Raw genomic sequence first — 22,081 nt, 5'->3', positions numbered from 1 at the left:
GACGAAGAGGATGAGGATGAGGACACCCACCACAGAGTTGCAAACGATTGCTATAATGGCCCACACAGACAGGCCCATCATCAGATCATGCTCCATGGTCGACTGAACTGCCGCCTCCAGACTCATTGGGGACACATCACACTTCAGAGTTGGGTCTGAGCTCTACAACATGGTGCCAGGTCCACAACTCCGCAGATTCTCCCTGGAAAGAAAGAAAAGCTTTTTTCACACACACACACACACACACACACACACACACACACACACACACACACACACACACACACACACACACACACACACACACACACACACACACACACACACACACACACACACACACACACACACACATACGTGTGAGAGTTGTATTCTTGGCAACAGTTAACCTGCCTGTCATGTGGGCCAACTGAGTCTATGAGGTCAGCTCAGTAAAGATTACTTTCTCCCTGACAAGGCAGTCACCAGGACAAAGTGGCTTTATCCATGCAGATGCTATACATATAGAATAACCTGCCTATGCTTGTTCTTTTCTTTGCATAAGGATTTTATTCTCAAGATTCCTTGAGAGGCAATATGTGCATTATGAGGGTGTCTAATAAAGCTGCACAATGCATTGTAAGTTTATTATCTACAGCTGAAAGACTGCAGAAAATAATCAATTTGTTGTGTATAATAATCTGTGGATGATAGGAGAGTATTACAGGACAAGAAAGTGCCTTTCGGCTGCAGTGCTGTGTTAAAACATCCTTTTTTAGACGCGTTTCCTTTACACGAGAGTGATGAAGTTATTAAACTGATAAAGAAGGTGCCAGTAAGCACTATTCATGTTTTGCACGTGTGTGTGTGTGTGTGTGTGAAAGAAAGAGAGACTGACAGAGAGAGAAGTCGGTTCAAGCATGAGTTGGAGAGTGTGAATATTTTTACCTCTCAGAGCTTAGCAGATAACAACTCAAGCTCATTTCCTTGCTTCTATATCTCCCTCCCTTCCCTCTAATGCATTTCTAATGAGACCACATATTTCCTCCTCTCGCCAACTGAGGGCAATACTGCAACAGTCCAAGCTTGCGGTTGAGAACTCATTTCAAAGTTATCCTTCCCTTTATAGGCAGTTTATGACCAAGCCAAATAAAGATGGATAGCTCCAAGTCAGAGTAGGTGGCAATGATGCATTTGATCTGCTCTCCAATGCAAGAAGTCGGTTTCTGTTTGAACCAGATGGGTCCCTCTCAGGATGCTGTTGGCATAACTGTAGGGAACAAACCCTCATAATCTCCAACTGGGATTACTGTCAATAAAACTGCCCTCGCTGCTTTGCAGAATATTTCCAAAACATCCTGAGGAACTTTTTCGCAGAAGTCTAGTGACACTAAATGTAGCGTATCAAGTTTACAATTTCAATTAGAGCAAAAGCAAGGAATGTGAAGGCTATTAGATGACAGAGAGATGTGACAGGAAGGAGTCTCTGTGTTTGTAGGTGTGTGTGTTAGAGAAATTAGTGTGAGCAATAAGGGCTGTTTGAATGCCCATATTTACTTCAGACAGTCAGTGGTGCATGTGCATATAACAAGAAAACACAGCCGTCGCACCAGTTATTCATTATCACCAATTATATTTCATAACATGTACTTCCCGAAGTACATGATTGTGGTTTATGTTTAATGACTACAAGGATAATTTATTTGCCTTTTTGCAAGATAAATAAATAAGTTTCAGAAAATGCATTGATCGAATGTTTGTTTTGGTTTGTTTTGTTTTGGTTTGTTTTTGTACATTCAAAGGTTCCAAGATCAGAACAGCATATGACACACAAACATGCAAACACACACAGCCACACACTTCCTGAGGCCACAATCAATACACAGATAACTAGTCTGTATCTGTTGTGTAATGGCTCTTTGCTTTGTATCAGTAGAAGGAAGTAGTTAAGCATTAGGTTGATACTGGTGTCATGCAACAGCAAAATACAGCACAAGTGTATGCTTGTGGATGCATGCGTGTCTGTGAATGGTGCCATTGATTGACATAAAGGCCTTTTGTGTACAAATGCAAACAATCTAATTTAAATACATGCAAGTATAGTACATGCACCAAAGGAGGTGGCCAAATTGGTCCTGCACACAGGCATACCACATACAAATGTGTGCTTGCAGTGACCACATTGAAAACAGACCAATGCTTTTGCATAATGCATCACCTCACAGTCAACTATCAGACTGAATGGCCTCTGTCTCATGTGACTGAACTGCCTTCCTTCCTCTCCCAGCTGCATACCTACAACTTGATAGGAATATGTTCAGTGCTGACAGTAACACTGTTTATAACATAAATTAAAGCCAAATAGTTGGTGATTTGTAGACACGGGCATAATTGGACAGTTATTCGTTGGTTGTGCTTAAAGGATTCAAACAATAACGATCTATTGTTTTGATTGTGGATATTTGACACAGGTATTATTGCAAATCATTTTGAAATACTCTCAAGAAGCTTTAGGCAGAACTTTAGTAAGGCAATTAATGTACTAACATGTTGTTACTCTTATTACAGACAATCTTTTAAAAATCTTTACTAAACAACTTTTATGTGGACTCAAAACAAAATATCATTCGTTTATATTTGCTTGTTTGTAGCCTGCTTGCAGTATCGCTTCAAGCACATCAACTTCCCCCCAGCCTACCTAGTCCTTCCCTCTGGTGTCCGGTGTCCGCGTTTGTTGCTACTTTTTTTGTCCTCTCCTCCACACGCGCCTCAGCTGCCAAACACGTCCTTTTAAAATGTTCAAAATGGACACGGGTCTTCAACTACTTGTTTTGTGCAGGCGGGAACTTTTGCTTCGAAGTACGTCACCGACCTCTTCCTGACCGTTTGGTGAAATGGCTGTGTGCAGCACCGGACTGTTAATGCAGGCAAGCTGGCGCAGTCCGGACCGGTTCCCAGTGACTGCTGACAGGCGCGGGGCGACAGAGCGGAGATGCTGCTGTCAGAGTGGCTGCTCATCATCCCCAAGTCCCTCCCCCTCCTCCCTCTCCCTATCCCTCTCTCCCTCTCCGAGTCTGTTACTACTGGGCTATTTAGACAAAGGCGCTCTTGGAACATCCCATCAAGGGCTTTTCCTCTCACGCCTCTGTGAAGATTACATGGTCAACACTTTTGCACCAAAGATCGTTGCAACAACTCATCATTATAAGTACAGTACAATAAATGTAACATAATTCAACAAAACCCTGGAAAAACAAAGAAGAAAATGAAAGCGAGGGAAAAAGAGATGCAGGTTGCACTAGTTACTAACAATATTGTGATTTCTGTTGTGCAGATGGACACATTTAAAACTACACAGAATAAAGATTATTTTGTCCTGAACGCATATGAGTTGCAGTGAATGACACCCTCCTAACTGCTTTCTCTTGAAACAAGTTGCACAAACTTGAATAGCAGCTGCATAAACTTAGCACTTGTTGCTTATTGGTATTCAGCACAACAGCAGAGTGCCCCTGGGGGATTCTCCTATTGTGTGAGTGTGTGTGTGTGTTAGATGGGAGTGGGGCACCCTGACCTACAAAGATCAGGAAGAGACAAAGCATTCTTTTGAGCCCCCCCGCCCCCCCGCCCCCCCTTCCCCACCTCCCTCCTGCCACTGCCTTCAGAAAACGTTTTGCAGGGGAACACATCCAGAGAGTTTTTTTTATTCAATATTTTTAGCACAGCAATTTATTTTATTTGGATGCCTTGCAGCTATCAGTATTTAATCATTCCATATGAATGCAGTGCTACACCATCATTACTGTGTGATGTAACAATGCAAAGTGCTTGTCAAAATGGTAGGGGTTTCTTTTTTTGGGATGCATTTCAAATGTAGATGGGCAATTTCCACAGATACCGTCATTTCCATCCAAATAAGACTAAATTAGTCAGGGAGCTGCACTTGTGCTGCAGCCTTCATGAGAGTTTAGATGGGATAGTTATCACTCATCACTTGCTGATACTCCAGAGAAAGATGCTTCAGAAGAGTGATTTATCATATCAGAGAAATGCGCTCACATGAGAGAGAATCACAGACACACAATGAAAATGCTGTGTTTCCCTCTGTCTGCTCTCTCTCTCTTTCTCACACACACACACACACACACACACACACACACACACACACACACACACACACACACACACACACACACAGGGCGTGTCATGTCTGATCATACCTCACATGTCAGTGAGGACACTTGCACACCTTCATTACCTGTCAAAACTGATCAGGGTGTGTGTCTGTGTGAGAATCTTGCAAATGTGCGGAAATAAAAAAGATAAAAGTAAGAAGAGATTTAATTTATTTTCTAATTTCCTCTCGACTCTCTCATCATCATCACAGTCAAGGGGAAACACATCTATTGTTTTCTTCCATTCTAGCCTTATTTTCAGAGCAATATTATCATGACGATCATTTTTCATCAAGCCCTCCTGTTGAGAGGGCACATGGACAAACCAGGTCAGTTTCCAGCTGGCATATTTGATTCATATTTGTGCCTATTTCATAACAGCACACACCATTTACTCTAATAATCCAATATGCAACTTGGTGCTCTTTGACATATGACAATTTTGTTTGAATTACCTGACTGTTCTATGTAAGCTATTCAGTGTATCATGTTTGTTGGTGCTGTATTTGCAGTCAGACACACTCATTTAGCACAGTATCCTAAATTGGAAAGCTGTCAGAACCAATTTCATATAATGAGTGTGTGAGGACACCTGCTGGATCTGTATTGACATTGTTTATTTTTCTAGCCAGCCACATATGGCCCAGTATTGGCAAATGTGGCTTTATAACATTAAGGATTCATTCACTATTCATCTGGATGGGGGTTTATTAGATGTGAGAGTCTGCTAGATCTGGTGGGTATCCAAATAGACAAGACAAATACAGTTTGCTAGGTATAGTTTATTGCCACTTCATCATTTTTAGTTGTTCATCATAACCTGAAAACACAAATATTTATTCATTAGAGAAACATTTAAACAGCCTGCCAAGAGGAGGTGCTTCTTCACAAAATAATTAACATCCATTTGTGTGTCTCTCTTACCTGGTCGATCCAGTCATTGAAAGCTGATACTCTGGTGAAGACAGTGGGTTTCTTTTCATAGTTGCAGCCAAGGCCAGAGACAAAGCTGGCAATGCCATGAACCTCCCAGGATCCCTCTGTGTTCTTACAGTTCAGAGGGCCACCAGAGTCGCCCTGAACACAAAGAGAGAGAGAGAGGAGGAGGGCTTATGTTTTATGCATTTGGTGTAGCTGCTGGGGGACTGGCAAGGCACAACTATGACAATCAGAATCATTGTTTCACAAGTATAATGGGGACACAAGAAACATTTGTCACATTCTTTGGCAGCTAGACTTGAGTGTAATCTTTCCTTATGATTCCTTTGACATTGTTATTTATTCCAATTCCAATTTGCATTCACTCACTCACACACACACACACACACACACACACACACACACACACACACACACACACACACACACACACACACACACACACACACTTACATTGCATCCAGCCACGATTCCATCCCCACCGGCGCACACCATGGTAGTCCTGACAGCGATACTCCACCAGTCAGGCTGGGAGCAGGTTGCATGGTCAGCCACAGGCATCAAAGCCTGCTGCAGCTTATCAGCTATGGGGCCTCCGGCTAAAACACACAGGCAGAGTCTATTACTGTACCATCATCCACATTCACTAGCCATCTTTCAAATCTGCTATACAGCATTTCCCCTAGCGCCAAATTCACAGTCCGACCAACATTTTCAATTTAGGAGTAATCCTACCTCCAGAAAAGTTTCATCTAAAATCTCAGGCATGTCATTTTCATCCCAACTTTTTCATGAGGAACCAAGATCACGCTCACTAAACACAGCCCAGCCTTCCATAAACAGTGACTTACTGTAGAGCCTGCCCCATCCGGTGACATAGCAGGGGTAGAGGTTGGACAGCACAGTGCCAGCAGCAGGGAGACATGCCAGCTGCACCTGGTTGCTCAAAGTCACAGACTCTGACAGCTTAATCAAGGCAATATCATTTCTGTAAGAAAGAGAGGGAGAACGTCATAATTTTTGTATTGTACATTCAAATAAATTACCTCAATGGCTAATCTAATTTCTCTAATTTCCCATTGTAGAAAAATTCCATCTGCCTTTGAGTACACTACTATGGTTACATTGGTCTAGTCTTATTAATGTTGTCTTACACATTTTATTATCTGTGGAGAAATATGAGATGTATGAAGATGGAGTATTTGTGTCAAAGGTATGCACTGGAATAAAGTGAGTAAATGGAATTTGAGCCTCAACCCACTTTGTCACCTGCACACAGAATAGATGAGATTATGAAGTACTGCACGTTGCTACAGGCAACTCAGACTATGCTTTGCACTGTACGGTAGTGCTTGTCTTACCCGAAGGCCACAAAGATCTGGTTCCATTTCTCATGGACAATAATCTTCTCAGGCAGGATGGCCTTGGAGCCAGCCTCTTCTTCCACCAGGTTGTGTTTGCCCACAAACACCCTGTAGGAGAGCTTGGCGCTGGGGGGCGAGAACAACTCGAGTGAATTGTCTGATCCTCATTTCTTTCAGGGTTAAGTAGGGTTAATAAGAACAGGATAAGTACAGTATTAAACATTGGTGTTTTTGTTTTTGTGTTTCTGTGTTCCTCTGCTGTGTTCGTACTTGATGCAGTGAGCAGCAGTCATGACCCAGTTGGCAGCAATCAGAGATCCCCCACAAGTGTGCCTCCACACACCGTCCCTCTCATATTGCAGAGAGATCTTGACACAAAACAGTACAACATAAAGGATACAGTAAGGTTGCGGGTGTATAGATAGTGTGGCGGGGGGCATAGTTTGCTGACTTGGATTCAAAAGCCTCATTTAATTACAGAATTTCCTGGGTCTGTCTAATAAACAGATGCTGAGCCAAAAGGTTTGCCGGTGAATCTAAAAACATTGACAGATGTGTAGATATTAGCATACCTGCCAGGGCCAGCTGTGTGGCTTGGCATCTACTCCATTGACCACACGGGAAGTCAGGGGCTCGATGGGTGGGGTGCCACACCCAAGGACTGGACAAGGAGGAGATAGACATGAGTGTGATGTATGATGAGACAGAGAGTGTTCATGAGATTGGAGAATAAGGAAATTACTTTTTGAATCTTACATTTGGCACAAACAGCATCATTTTTCTTTTCAATAAAGAATTGCACACTGCTAGCTTCCTGTGTGGTAATAGGCTTGCACACTCACTCTCTCAAACAAACTTGCCACCACACAGAAACAATTACAGACAGAATTAGGGAATGCCAGATGTTCTTACCGCTAGCAATGATCACTGAGGCCAGCACAATGGGGATCATGTTGATTGATGCTTCTGCGGAGGCACAGCAGGACCAACACTCTCTTTTAAACTTTCTACCACAGGCAACACCCAGGCAGAATGTGGCGACACACACTCCTATTGGTTTGTCATGGGCTCCAGGGATGAAGCTGGACCAATGGCCGTGAGGGTCAGAGCAACATAGCTGACAAAACACACAGGTGTATTTTTTGGAACATTTCACATGACCTTCATGGAGAGCCATGTGTGTACTCTGTAAGGATTTGTGTATTCACAAGGGTTCACATATATACATGTATATTATGTGTATGTCTGTAAATGTTGGCGACACATACAAGACAACCTTTGCTTTATATTTAGTTTTTGACCTCACCTGTAGTCCTTTCCATGACAAAGGCTCTTTCCTGAAACCTGGAATTAAATGCTTGCATAACAGCATGGGAAGTCAACATCTGGATTACTGGTATTGACCTGTTTTCAGCAAAATATTAAAAAAAATCAAACTCAGGGCCATTACTGTGATAAATAACCAGGACAATGAGGAACAGATGGTGTCACTGGTGTACACAATATCGACAGCACAGCTTTTGACACCTTACAACACACACAGGTCTGCGGTGAGTTCTGCAGTGCCAGGAATGTGAGACATATTGTATGACTGACCCTATGTATGACCGATCACATCACTCAATATATTCAAATATCCTTAGCATCTTTCTATGCAGTACATTTGTTGTTGTCAAGTCAAATGTGGAGTATATCCTGAGGTTATTATGATGACTTGAATAAGTTATGAGACGTGGAGGACACTGACACAGTTCCTGAGGTACGAAGGTGAGTCCAGGCCTGAAGTGACTCAGCATGCAGACTTTGTAAATCTGTCAAAGGCTGTTTGGGTGATATGACATGGCTCAATATAGGTTGGGTGTTACGGTGCAGTAAACAGGTGGAGTAAGTAGAAAAGATGGTGAGGAATAGTCCGTTTTTAACACAAAATGCTTGTCATGGAATGATTTTCAAGCAGGTTTCTGACGAGAGAGCCAGAAATCAGGAGTACAGGAGTTACAGGAGCTTTATCTCTGTCGGTCAACCCTTTAAACAACTGTTGTGGTGTAATACAAAGCACTCCATTTCAAAAAAACTTTCTCCAGACGGCAGATTGGACCTTTTGATCGTGAATCATTTAGTTTCCCAATTCACCACTAGATGGGACAATTTATCTGTTTAGTCACCAACCCAAGTAGAATTATTTTACAAAAGAGAAAAATTAAATGCAAAACTTTGCTTGCTGCAAGAAACATAAGTCGTTTACAAAATCAGTTCTCAATCTAACTGGGTTTTAGCATTCTAAAAGCAGGACAGACACAACTTTGACATTGCAAATGATAGTAAGAGACTCATACAGCACAGATTGTGTGCTAGTTTACAGATCGAAGAAAATACTTGATAGGAAGAAAAAAACATTTGAAAGCCAACTACAGCAACAAAAACAAGCTACGACATACTTGGCTTGTTTGTGGGGGTGTATTTGTGTGTCTGTGTGTCTGTGTGTATGTATGTGTGTGTGAAAGCCTTCCTGTCGTGCGTGTGAACTTCTCCACAGCTATATGCAATTAACTGCAAGCTAATTAAAATGACAGGCGGTGTCCAGAAGAGATGCCTCCCTCTCACTCCCTGTATTAATTAATTCATTTAATGGACAGATGAAAACAAGTTATTAAACTTAGCTGTATTATGTAGCAATATAACTACATTACTCAGAACAAGTTAAATTATCTCAGTTAGTGCTGTCCAAAAAATATCAACCTGATCTGTAAATATCACCAACCCTTTATATAGAGTTCAACGCCTCTGATCTCCAAAATCTGAAATATGCATTTGGATGCAGCCTGTCAAGTTCTGAGATGAGGCTTACTAGTTTCATGGCTGAGCAAAGCACAACACCTCATCAACTGAAAGCCCCTCCAGGGTTTGTAACTGGTACATTTCAGCCTGTTTTCCCTATCAGAGCAGCAGCTGAACTTTGAATGACACCTGTGAGGTGTATAGTTGTTTTGTATTACTTTTGGGCAGTAAACGTTGCACTTGGCCATTGCCATTAAAGGAGAACGATGTTGCAATGATGTATAAATATTATTATGGCAGGACGCCGCTATTGGCTTTAGTCAGCCTTGTGGTTTTAAAGTAATTTCCCTCGCATTCCTCTTTGAATCCAACAACACTAAAACTGTATTTAGCATGCCTCTGCACAGCATTTGTGGCAATAGTCTAATAGTTCACGTCAATATTGTTAAGCTTTTTTTCCTTTGAAAAATAGACCTTATTTGCCACAGGCATGTGTTTTAAGCTGTAGGGCTGAAGTAAATCCAAACATCGGCTGTCTGCTGCTGATTTGCTTTTCTCATGATCCTTCCTGATGTTAACAGGCGGTCGTCTATGCCTTCACTTTCAATTGTTGGCACGTATGTTTATTTCCTTTTAGATGTCTTTGTTTTCTGTGGTTTCACTTCAGTGATTACCAACATTTTTGGCTGATTATCTTGTATAGACTCCCATGTTGGGACATACTGATTTAATTAAAGAACATCATGACCCAACGGGTATTCCTAAAGATCTTGTACGTACTTGCCAGTTTTCCTACATGTTGAGTGGAAAAGTAGCAGTGGAGTAGTGGGACTGGGTGCAGCCTGTCTTACCACATATAGTGCTATAGTGTGTGAGGAACTGCTTTCTGCTCGAATGTATTATTTATGTGATTTAGCATTCGTCTCTTATGCTCATAAGCTAATTGTTGACTTCTCGTTCTATTTTCACGAGACAATATCTTTTTTGCCCTTTTCTGGAACAAATAAATAAACCGTTTTTAGCTGAATTTGGCATTCACTCCTGTTTTTAGCCTTGAATATATGTATCATAAAGTATTTTTATAATAATACATTATAAAGCCCCACATCTTATTTTCGTCTACTTTATAAACTGTCTTGCCAAAAGTTGTTGTTTATAGGTTTTGTTTTCAAAAAAGTTCTGTGTTGATCTACAATTGAGTTTTATTGCGTGCTCCCTTTGAGTATCGCTCTTCTTCATTAACACGTCTCACATTGATGCACACAGACATTCTGTGGTTTTGGAGCCACCATAACTATTTCAGATATGAGAGGCCTGCTTGCAAGGTTGGATAGCAGGCAATGTCATATAACTAAAAACAGTACTTATCAGGATTATACTTATTATTGTACTTATACTGCATAGCAAAGGAACATTGTGTAGTCTTTTGCAAAATGTCTTATGATCACTAAACCCAAAACAACGTATTTAGACTACACAGGGCTAAAGATACTGCTGTATCTGGCTCAAAGACATGCAAGAGGTTTGGCATGAAAATTCTGCTGCTACATGTAGTAATATTTATTGTAATTATAGACATTTTACATATTTTAACTGTGTTAAAACCCTGATTGCAGTGGGAAACATACATCCTTACACTGGACAAAGCTAGTCAATGTATAAAAGCAGCACACACACAGACTACGTGGACCAAGTGTTATAATCTGAAGTTCATTATTACATACATTATTGTTTACTGTATATAACATTCATTACATGCTAAATTGACTTGTATCACACTTTTTGAGTTTGGTGTAATAATTAAAATAATTAAGTCTTCCAGCTAGAATTAGGAAAGATATACTAAACAACTTTTTTTTGTTTGCTATCCTTAAGAAACCACTGTATTATGCAAACAGAGACCTGCATCATAAAGCAATGGATCCTGCTGCTGACCCTGCTGTGTCACTTTTATTACAGCCAACACTACACTTTACTGTTGGTTCATGCCTGAGATCACATACTTAACTTGGCAAGGAACCAAGGGTTCAAAGGTTTTCCTCCTGCCTGTTTAATTCCTCTGTTTGTCTGATCACATGTGCAGAACGACCAGCCATGTCCAAGACCACAGAGCCGACAAACAGCAGTGAGTAGACACCACTTTCAGTTTTGTAGCCAGATTCTAGCAGATTGATTTCGTTCATAATTTATTTCTAAATATCAAGGTAAGGGTGAAGTAAAGATATTTGGTTTGTTGTATTTGGGATATTTTGAAAATAGCAACACAGAATGTTCTGGTAATAATCGAGCTGCACCTTTTGCATGTCATGATATTTTATTGCTACATAAAAACAAAAATACAATATGTCTTTGAGTTAAGTATGGAAGAATCTGGTTGACTTTACTAGTGCTACTTCTACATTAATCAAAACTCTGATCAAGAGGCTGTTTTTTAAATTATCATTGATTATGGCAGGAGTGCATGACTGACTAAATCAACATTTCACTTGTAACTAAAAAACAAAGTGCAGACATTTATTTCATCCCGTTTAAAGCAGGAACAACAACAATAGTACCTAAAATGAAATACCTTCTGTAGAAATCCCCGCATAAACACACCTGAAACAAAGACATGCTCAATGTGGTTCAGTCTTCATGTTTTTTTTCTTGCATTTCAAAATCCGAGCTGCAGTTTTACAGTAGGACATGTTGGCATGTTCTATTGTTTCTGCTCCAAGGTCTCCTGTTGTATCAGAGCTGGTGAGAGAATGTGCACAATGTCTTATTAACAGTTTTTAGTCATTATCAGCTTTTAACTGAAAGAAGAAAACTGTCTGTCGGGTCCCTGCAGAGTAAAAATGAAAAGAACAGAAAGATGTGAAACAAGGCTATTTTCTGCTATGAAGAAAACGGTCCACTAAAGTAATAGCTGTTAAATAAACCACTGCTGCAATTGTGATGAAACAAAAATGAGAGATACAAAAAATGCTATACCTGAATCTATTGTACACTGTAAGTGTTGCTGTTTTGTTTTCAAGAGACTTGATTTTGAATGCAGCAGTAGGAAAGTTACATGAAATACCCCCCCTAGAAAATGACAGCTTACATCCAGGCATCATTTGCAATGCTGAAGTAATCACAATCAAAACTCGCAAACTCTACATTGTGAGAGATTGTTAAAGCCTACAACGGTTATCTCTCGACTGCATATTCTCGTTTTTATTGTCTGCAGTAGTCGTGTCATGGGAATGAAACAAATTCTGGTTCTGCTGATTGGTCGCAATAACAATTCATGTCATCAAAAAACTCTTATAGTGTAACCTCAGCTCAGCATGGGGCTGTGTATTGAACAATGATTTGCTTTTGCTAATCATGCAACTCTCATACATGTTTTACAATCTTCGTTATTTGTAGAGATATGAGGCGATGAACAGGAATTGGTTATTGGATAACAGATAAGACAGTAGATAGTGCAGGTGCCATTCAGTGCAAGAGCCCAGAGAGTCATAAGAACATTCAAGGAGGGGCTGTTGCAACACATCATGCCTCCTACCACAGAAGAGATCATGTGTTTCACACTAAAAGATTTTTAATCAGTTTTTTTATTATTATTTTGAGTATCGGTAGCTTAAATGCAACCCTGCAAGGGTGAATAACATCCATTTTTCTGTAGCTCTCACACACGCACGCACACACACACACACACACACACACACACACACACACACACACACACACACACACACACACACACACACACACACACTTCCTTTTTCACATTCGTTCAAAGTCCTAAGTGGTTCACAGCACCACACCTATTATTGTAAGTGTCGATACACCTGTGCGTGTGTGTGTGTGTGTGTGTGTGTGTGTGAAAGAGAGAGAGAGAGAGAGAGAGAGAGAGAGAGAGAAAGAGGTGGGTGTGGGGTTGTGAGGCCAATAGTTCAGCATGCTATTTCCAGTCTGCTCTATCTCCATAGATGTTTAGTGTTCAGTGTACTTTAATAAGAAATCTCCTCTCCTCAGTGTCCAGCAGGCAGCGATGTCCGCAGGGCAAGGGGCTGGAGAACATCGAGCCTCTGGTGCGTACTGTGGAGGAAACCCCTGACCCTATCCCCACCACCATCACAGGAACTATTCCAACCTGGATCAATGGCAGCTTCCTGAGAAATGGTCCTGGGAAGTTTGAATTTGGAAATGACAGGTATTTCGATACTATGGAGTTTAATAACTTAAGCTAATAACACTCTCTTGGTTTAACTAATTTCTGGGACAGTGTAGACACAAAAAGAAATACAACCCAAACACATTGCAATGCTTGATAACATACTAATAACAGCATTGAAACCTGCTATCACTCCCAAATTGATTGTCAGGTCTTTTATCACAACAACTGAAACAGTCAGACATGTATAACAAAAATATATGGTCAAACAATACAGATGTCTTTGAAATGACAATAATAAAAGTAATAACTGGTAAAATTATACTTAATGCATTGCCAGTATATTAACAGAACATTCACAGTAACAGGGACAGGAAACAATGAGTCAGCTAAAACTCAACAGTATACGGTACTTTTAAGACAACCCATGATTTGTGACAAATTCTCAATCATTTTATCGCAATGTAGATGACAAAATCAAGGTTTTCTTTGCCGATGTTCAACAAAGGTTTGATTTCCCAAATGCTTTTTGGGCATTTTGGTATTTCTCATTATATCCATTGTCCAGAGTTCACTCTCTCTAACTTTGTCTTACACAAATACCCTGCTTACAAATTCCTTGTCTTTATTCTATCAGATACACCCACTGGTTTGACGGCATGGCCATGATGCACCGGTTCCACATCTCCGAGGGCAATGTCACCTACTGTAGCCGATTCCTAAGAAGTGACTCATTTGTCACCAACTCCGAAAAGAACCGCATCGTGGTGTCAGAGTTTGGGACATTAGCCATGCCTGATCCCTGCAAGAACATATTTGCACGCTTCTTTTCGCGCTTTCAGATTCCTAGTAAGTGTGTCTTTTTTTATATATTTCATATTCCCAAATTTAATCCACTTCAATGCACCTTAATGTAGCGCTAGCAGGGCCAAATGCATTATTGAAGTATTCAATCCGTTTTTGGAAGTTGTATTTTTAAGGTAAAAAACTGCTGTGCCAGATAAGTCAAGCAAATAGAGGGAAACATAATCTTCTTTTTTACTGTGAGAGCTAATGTTACATCAGATTGTGTTTTTATTGAGGTAAAGGGAACACAAGTCAAATGATTGTGTGTGTGTGTGTGTGTGTGTGTGTGTGTGTGTGTGTGTGTGTGTGTGTGTGTGTGTGTGTGTCTGTGAGAAGATCAATCTGAAACATGACGTAAAGCTTCTGAAAAACTAAGGATGGAGAAACTGATGGACAAAGTAGTTACCAGTCTTATCTGTGAAAAAAAGATGAGTTATGCTGAAGTGTTTAATACGTTTATGACATCTGTATGTGTGAACAGAGGCCACAGATAACGCGAGTGTGAACTTTGTCACGTACAAGGGAGATTATTACGTCAGCACAGAAACCAACTACATGAGACGAATAGATCCGCAGAGCCTGGAGACAAAGGAGAAGGTGAGTCAGTATAACAAATATAATATTCACTTTTGAATGCCGATGCTGATAAATAGTCAGAGAGTAAAGACGAGAAAGATGGGTGACTGTTGATAATGAAAAAGAGAACAACAAAGACGATGATGCTGTCCTTTTAAGGTGGACTGGAGTCAATACATTGCTGTCAACTCAGCCACAGCTCACCCACACTATGACCGTGATGGAGCCACATACAACATGGGCAACTCCTATGGAAAAAGCGGTAATCTTCTTTCACGTCACTTTTTTCTTCCCACCTGTCTGCCCACTAAAAGATATATTCATGTAGATATCCCTATTGTATCCATCCAAACAGATGCTGTACATCATTTGATTTTGGGCCTCCTCAGGTTTCTTCTACAATATCCTTTGTGTGCCTCCTGCTGAGGAGAAAGCAGCAGTGGAGGACTCTGCAGACCTGTATGGAGCCAAGGTAATCTGCTCCATCCGTGCTTCTGAACCCAGGAAACCTTCCTATTATCACAGCTTTGGTGAGATTCACACCACAGTATAAAACACACATTCTTTAAGTTGTCTGCATGCTGGATGTACAGCAAATTAATTAGTTATATGAGAGATTTAGTTTTTGGCCTGCACTGACAGGGTGAGTTTACTTCACTGAAAGAGAGCGTCACAGTTTTTCCTTGCTCTTAGTAATTACTCATTTGAATTCTTGTCTCGCACTGCTTCTTTTTGATAATTGCAGCTCCTTTTGTCTTTCAGTTTAGCTTTCAATATCTATCTCTGTCTATAAGTCTGCCTTTGACTCACACAAGTCTCAGAAAATAAATAAAATCAACTCAATAATGTAGTTTTCTCCAGGGCTTAACACTGGGAGCACTGTTACCAACACACACATGATTTGTGTCATCGTGTTTGTTGTAAATCTATAATGTAAATCAGCTTTTACTGTGTTATGTCTATATTTGTGTCAGTTATACTGTTGTATTTGGTGGAATAGGCTCTGCTTGGTTAGGCTCTGATTCGGAGGAATGAAGATAAAAGTCAGGTTATAATGGCTACATACTGTGGTACACCTGCATGAATATGATTGGATGTTACTGGTCAGCTGATAGCCAAGCAGTTGATGAAGAATCCACTGATAGTGAAGCATTAGGCCGATGCCAATCGGCTAATGCAAGCACAACTTTTGTTGCTCTCCCCAATCTACAACAATGTTGCTCCATTTAGTCGTTGTACTGCACCAGTTCCCTGATAATATCTCAGTCCATATTTCCGGCAGACCACCCTTGCTCTGCCAGACTGTCTGGCACCAAGACACCTCACAAGTGTGGGAACAGTGTACGTTTATACAAGGCACCACATAATTACTTCTGTCAGTAGAGTTACAGTAGTCATATGTTCATATGCTAGCACAATATTTTTGGCTCAACGGTTGGTGCTGAGGCAAGAATGTGTCATCCTTCAAACTGACAAGCAGAGTAGCTGTGGCCTACTGAAAACCCTCTATCACTGGCCCAATTTAACAACATAGGGGCAATTGGAAAATTATTTTCAGTTTGCATACAGACATGATTGTCCCACCATTTCCCCCCAAGACACTACTGAAATTATGCTGGTCACATGGCTTTGCAATAATGAACCATGATCCATTTTATGTGTTTGTAAAAAACTTGAATGGCGTATCAGTGGGGCAATGACAAAAACAATGAACTCTGTCATGAACCTAGTCTACAGAATCAGCATTTCACTAATATACCATGATATATGATGAAATTATGATGAATAAGATGTCTCAATCATGTGTTTTTTTAATTCATGCCTTTCCTCCTTTGGTTGCCATCTCTCCAGTCATGTCAGAGAACTACTTTGTGTTCATTGAGCAGCCGATCAAGCTGGACCTGCTGAAGTTCATGCTGTACAGAATCCAGGGAAAAAGCTTTCATAAAGTCCTGACCTGGGAACCTCAGTATGACACCATCTTCCACTTGGTCAACAGGCACACTGGCAAGGTGGGTTAGTTTACTGCACAGCAGCAGACACAGACAAAGGGCCAGGTATGAAAACAAACATCCGTTTGCTGAAGAGTCAGAACAAAAGAGGAAAGCTGCCAGCTAATCTCTGCGTAGTGGAGCTTTTCCTTTTTTTGTTTTGATAAAGTCACACTCTGATGGTAGAGCCTTTTCTCATACATTGTTCAATTTCCTCATCTCATTACACAGCATACCCATTAAGTATTCAATATCAAACTTTCATAATGTGAAGGTACACCACATTCACAGCAATGCCTGGTTGGACGCTTGTCCTTGAATGGTAAAACCAACACAGATGTTCTTCTTGTTTGTTCAAAATCCTTTAGAATCCTTTATCATGTTATTAATACTTTCTTGATTGCTTGCTTTGACTGGGCCAACAGGAGAGTGAAGTGAAGTACCGTGCAGCACCCATGTTCACGCTGCATCAGATCAATGCTTTTGAGGACAACGGGTTCTTGGTGATGGACATGTGCTGTGGGGACGATGGTGAGGTCATCGGAGACTTTACACTGGAGAACCTCCGTAGAGGTGCGGGAGAGGAAATGGACAAGGTTAATTCATGCAGTTTTACTCTGAATCATATTCAAACACACACATAATCAAAAATGCCTAACATGTTTGATCAGTTCATCATTGGTGAGCAGCTCAGATGGAGGTTCTGGCTTTTACTAAATTATTTCAACAGTTTTTCATACAACATCTGTTTGCACAATACTAATATATTGGTTGCATTCTTAACATTAGTATCAAGTCATCCATTCACCAAGTGTTTACTTACTTTAAGAAAAGATATCTCCCCACAATATATTTAAAACATGATTCAGAAATGATTCTTTTCGTAAGGGCCATCTTTTTTCACCAATCTTTCTCTCTCTCTCTGCTATACATTTTTCTTTTAAATCTCTGCAATTTCAAATGTAGTGAAGTTTGTTACTTTAATCCAGTGGTTCTCAAACTTTTTCTGTCACGTCCCAATTTGGAGGAAGAAAAATGTTCGGGCCCCAACAAAATTGTAACAAAATGGTCAAACTTTTTGTGACTCCATTCGTGCTTTTTCAAATAATAGATTAAAGAAAATGTAAATCCCTTTCAAGTAAACCAGATTGCTTCATCAGACAAAAACTAATATCAGAATCAGAATCAGGAATGTTTACACAAACAAGGAATTTTTCTAGGCAGAAGGTGCATACGTTAGACATGAGATGTTTGACGAGACAAACAACAATCAACGACAACAACAGTGCAATGGGTATTAAAACATGAGTGTAATAACACCCACAATCAAATTACTTATTGTGGCTGCAAATAACCTGTTTTGCACTGAATATATTTTCAAGATAATAAAATTAACGTTCAACCTGTGCAAAACAAAATGAGTGCAGATGTGTGAGCCATCACGTTGTATAAGTGGCTTCAGTGAACTGCTTTCCTCTACAAATATTTTTAAAACGGGGTTGTAGATTTGATACGGCCTCTCAATTCATGCTCAATGTTGAGCTTAGATCTATATTCTGTTTTGAGAGACGCAACATCAGAAAAGCCGATCTCACGGAGATCTCAAGGAGGCTTTTAGCAAAACGCCAAGAATCGGCGAATCGGCGAGTTGCACATGCGCAAGCGTAACCTGCTAACGGCGTAGTGCAAACATTTCCACGAAAGTACAGGCATTTTGCCATGTATTTATTAATGACGTGTTCTGTCCGTGTACTTTGTACTTTTGTACTATGTAAAGTTCTCATGTTCATGGGGTCGTCATGAAACTCCCCATAGTTTGCATGTCGAAGTGTCCTTGAGCAAGACACTGAAGCTCCAGTGCTTCACAGCAGCACACTGCTCCTTAATTACTAAGGATGGGTCAAATGAAGAGAATAATTTCCCCACTGTGGGATTAATAAAGGATTATTTATTTGAGAATCCACATCTCCCCCCGCGCCCCACCTGTGATACCTCCGCGTCCCACTAGGGGGGTCGCGCCTCACAGTTTGAGAACCACTCCTTTAATCAGAACATACAACAACACAACATTATATAGAATTTCCTCCAAACAATTTAACATCCATATAAAATGCAGTATTTTGTGTAAGTATTGTGTATGTTTTGGGGTCTGATTGTCCCTGAGGTTACTGTTGCACCTTTGAGTCAAAGGAGCCATGCTCACAGTTTTTCATGTCTGTCTGATTTCGTTTGGCAGTTTTACAACTCGATGTGCAGAAACCTCCCAAGGAGATATGTCCTACCGCTGACTGTGGATGAAGAAACTCCTTTGGACCAAAACCTTGTCTCGCTGCTCAACTATAAAGCCACAGCAAAGAAGACAAAACCAGGAGAGGTAGGATTAAACAGAGTGCAGTATGGTCAACAGTGTAATAGGTTTACCTGAGCATTACACTCAATCTGGTTTTCCTGGAATCAAGTAAAAATGTAGGCCTATAATTATGATGAATACATCCGATTCACTCCCACACACTGTGTAATTATTGGGCATGATGAGACACTGAAGGAACTTCCTGCAAGATAGTAATTTCATGATTTACAGCGGATAAAAGGGATTTAAAAATGAGAGTCCATCATGCGGCTGAACAATTGCCATTTAACAGCTTGTGCACACACAGAGGCACATGCACGCACACACTAGCACATGCACAGAGACACACGGTCCAATATTTCCTGATGGTAGAATAAAGCTGAAACGGTAAAAGCGAATGGGATGTTTTAGTTGTCATGACGATCTGAGTGACACATTCCTCGATTCTCAGTGGTGCTATAAACATGTAACCGTTGAAAAGCAGCTGTGGACGTGCATTGGAAACAAATACAGGTTTGTAATTGCAATTTGACACATAAATTCCAAAGTAAAAAAAGAAAATTCAAGTTGGAGGATCTTGTGCAGGTATCCATTTACGGGTTTTAGGGAATAATGCAGTATTGATTCCAGCTCTCAACAATGTACAGTAAATCAGGTCGGTTGGTGAGCATTAACTGGACACATTTCTTTGGTTAAAATGTATATGTTGCACTGAAAGTAACATCTTCACTTTCTCCTGTGACCCTCCAGGTTTACATGACTCACGAGGAGCTTTACGATGACGAGCTGCTACAATACGGTGGCCTTGAGTTCCCTCAAATCAACTATGACCAGTTCAATGGCAGACCTTACCGCTACTTCTACTCCTGTGGCTTTGGACATGTCCTCAGTGACTCCCTGCTCAAAATGGATGTCCACACCAAGGAGCTTAAGGTCTCTATCAATCACAGACTGCTTAGGGAGACCTCATTGTTAACTGATAGCATCAAAGTTACTTATACTGCTGCTTCTCTATCACTGAGTGCAGGAGGTTGAGGGTAGATGTTATAACATGAAACAGCTTTGAGTGAAGGGGATGCTAATGTAATCTTCCCTGTCTAGGTGTGGCGTTATCCCGGCTTGTATCCGTCTGAGCCAGTCTTTGTTGCGTCGCCCAACGCTACTCAGGAAGATGATGGAGTGGTCTTGTCAGTCATCATCACACCAAGAGAAGTAAGTTACCAAGTCAAAAACAACAAAACAACTATCTACAAGAGCAGCAGCAGGCATTGTTAACTTAAATCCTTTCTCATGCTATTTGTTTATAACAGTGCAGTTTGACATCGTACTTTCATATATTGTTGTGTTACCTGATCATGCCTGCATTGAAAAGACAAATGTGCTGGTACTTTCACCAACGTTATTGTGAGAAGGGTATTTTGTGACCTTTTTGTTTACATAACCTATTTTTATCTCTTCTATTACCAGGAGAAAAGTACTTTCCTACTTATTCTGGATGCGAAGACCTTCACTGAGCTGGGAAGAGCAGAGGTCCCTGTCAATATCCCATACGGGACCCACGGCGTGTTTAACAAGATGGGCTAGATGTGCCATTGTTTGCAACTGAAATGTAACCAGTAAACTGCAGACCCATGCTATTTGTTTGTACCTAACCATCAGAAAGATAGCAATCTTTTGCAGACTAACTAGACAGAAAGCCCAGCATGGCATCGGCACACTGATAAAGTTTGTCCTCTAAATGTTCTCATGTGCTCTTGTAAGATTTTGAAACAGCCTTCAGGCAATGGCCAGACTTCTATACGGATGGCGGTTACTTGGAAGAAATTATATTTACGTGGAAAACCTTTTGACAAAACAAAACATGACAGTAAATACCCACATTGGAATAAAATCAATTTCCCCTTTTTTCTGTTTAAACTGAAAGTGTTTTTGCATCATCACACCACTGGAAACGCTATACTCCCCGTGAGAACAGAACAGCACTTAGGATACATAAAAATGCATCAGAGGAAATTCAATTTCTGTCAAAGTAATGTGATAGAAATGGACAATGTCTGAAATGCCTGGAAAACAAATGGATGTAACTGGTCGATAGCCTCCAGAGAGTCTAGCAGAGGTCACATCAGAAATGTAGTGCTGTTTAAACGCTCCAAACAACCCAAAACAAAGTGGACATATACATAAACATTGACATGTAGGACCTTGTGAACGAATGGGAGCAGTTAGTTTCCTTGTATTAAACAACTGTTTCGCCGAACAGAACAGATTTGAGTGAAACATGCAGACCCGACCCAGAATGTAGAACTGCTCTCGTCACTCCACCGTCTCCACAATTGACTTTGCTGATGCTTATTTCATCAGCTACTTTCCCTCTCACATTGATTTGAACAGATTATTTAAACTAACTTCGGGCTCTAAACCTGATACAGGCACTAATGGCTGTGTGAAAGCTGAGACATTTCAAAAATATTACAACCCATATATATATATATATATATATACACACACATTTTTGTAATATTTAAAAAATACTTTCAGTCAGAGTTACAGTGGGGAAGTTATATTTTACAAAAACAAGTCCCAACCTTCAATAATGTATGAATTATTGAAGGTGCACCTAGGCAGAGGTTTCATCTTTAGCTTCTCTTACACCAAACTGAATAAAACAGGAGGGAGTAGAGCTATAGTATAATGTGTGTTATTTAATTTTATGTAATTAATTGAACACTCTGAATTAACACCATTTATGTTTTGTCATGTTTCTTGCTCAACTCAGATTGTGTCTCCTAATAAGCATGCTGTACAGGTCTCCCAAGATACACATTAATTAGCCCATAATTCCTAATCTAATCAGTCCTGCTGAACCTCTGTGTGCTTGCGTGCAAGTGTGTGCATGTGTGTGTGTGCATGTTCTGTATGCTCGGTTCATTATTAGTCTC

General features: G+C 40.5%; 2 protein-coding genes across 2 annotated transcripts; one reads left to right on the top strand and one right to left on the bottom strand.

The window, feature by feature from the left end:
• Nucleotides 1–4,924: 4,924 nt before the first annotated feature.
• Nucleotides 4,925–7,409, bottom strand: ela3l (elastase 3 like; the record flags this gene model as incomplete). Its single annotated transcript, XM_079221920.1, has 8 exons — nt 4,925–4,974; nt 5,079–5,231; nt 5,547–5,692; nt 5,945–6,081; nt 6,455–6,583; nt 6,728–6,825; nt 7,030–7,118; nt 7,370–7,409. 8 exons carry the CDS (start codon nt 7,407–7,409, stop codon nt 4,957–4,959), a joined length of 810 nt encoding a protein of 269 aa, XP_079078046.1. The 3' UTR covers nt 4,925–4,956.
• Nucleotides 7,410–11,329: 3,920 nt separating this feature from the next.
• bco2l (beta-carotene 15, 15-dioxygenase 2, like) lies at nt 11,330–20,726 on the top strand (the record flags this gene model as incomplete). The annotated part of the gene is made up of 12 exons (XM_079222634.1): nt 11,330–11,360; nt 13,241–13,418; nt 14,017–14,228; nt 14,707–14,822; nt 14,961–15,063; nt 15,191–15,331; nt 16,653–16,813; nt 17,218–17,388; nt 19,029–19,166; nt 19,893–20,075; nt 20,244–20,354; nt 20,610–20,726. 12 exons carry the CDS (start codon nt 11,330–11,332, stop codon nt 20,724–20,726), a joined length of 1,662 nt encoding a protein of 553 aa, XP_079078760.1.
• Nucleotides 20,727–22,081: the final 1,355 nt, after the last annotated feature.

The sequence above is a fragment of the Taurulus bubalis genome, assembly GCF_910589615.1.
Source record: "Taurulus bubalis genome assembly, chromosome: 8".
Lineage (NCBI taxonomy): Eukaryota > Metazoa > Chordata > Actinopteri > Perciformes > Cottidae > Taurulus > Taurulus bubalis.
This window is presented reverse-complemented; position numbering and strand designations above follow the sequence as displayed.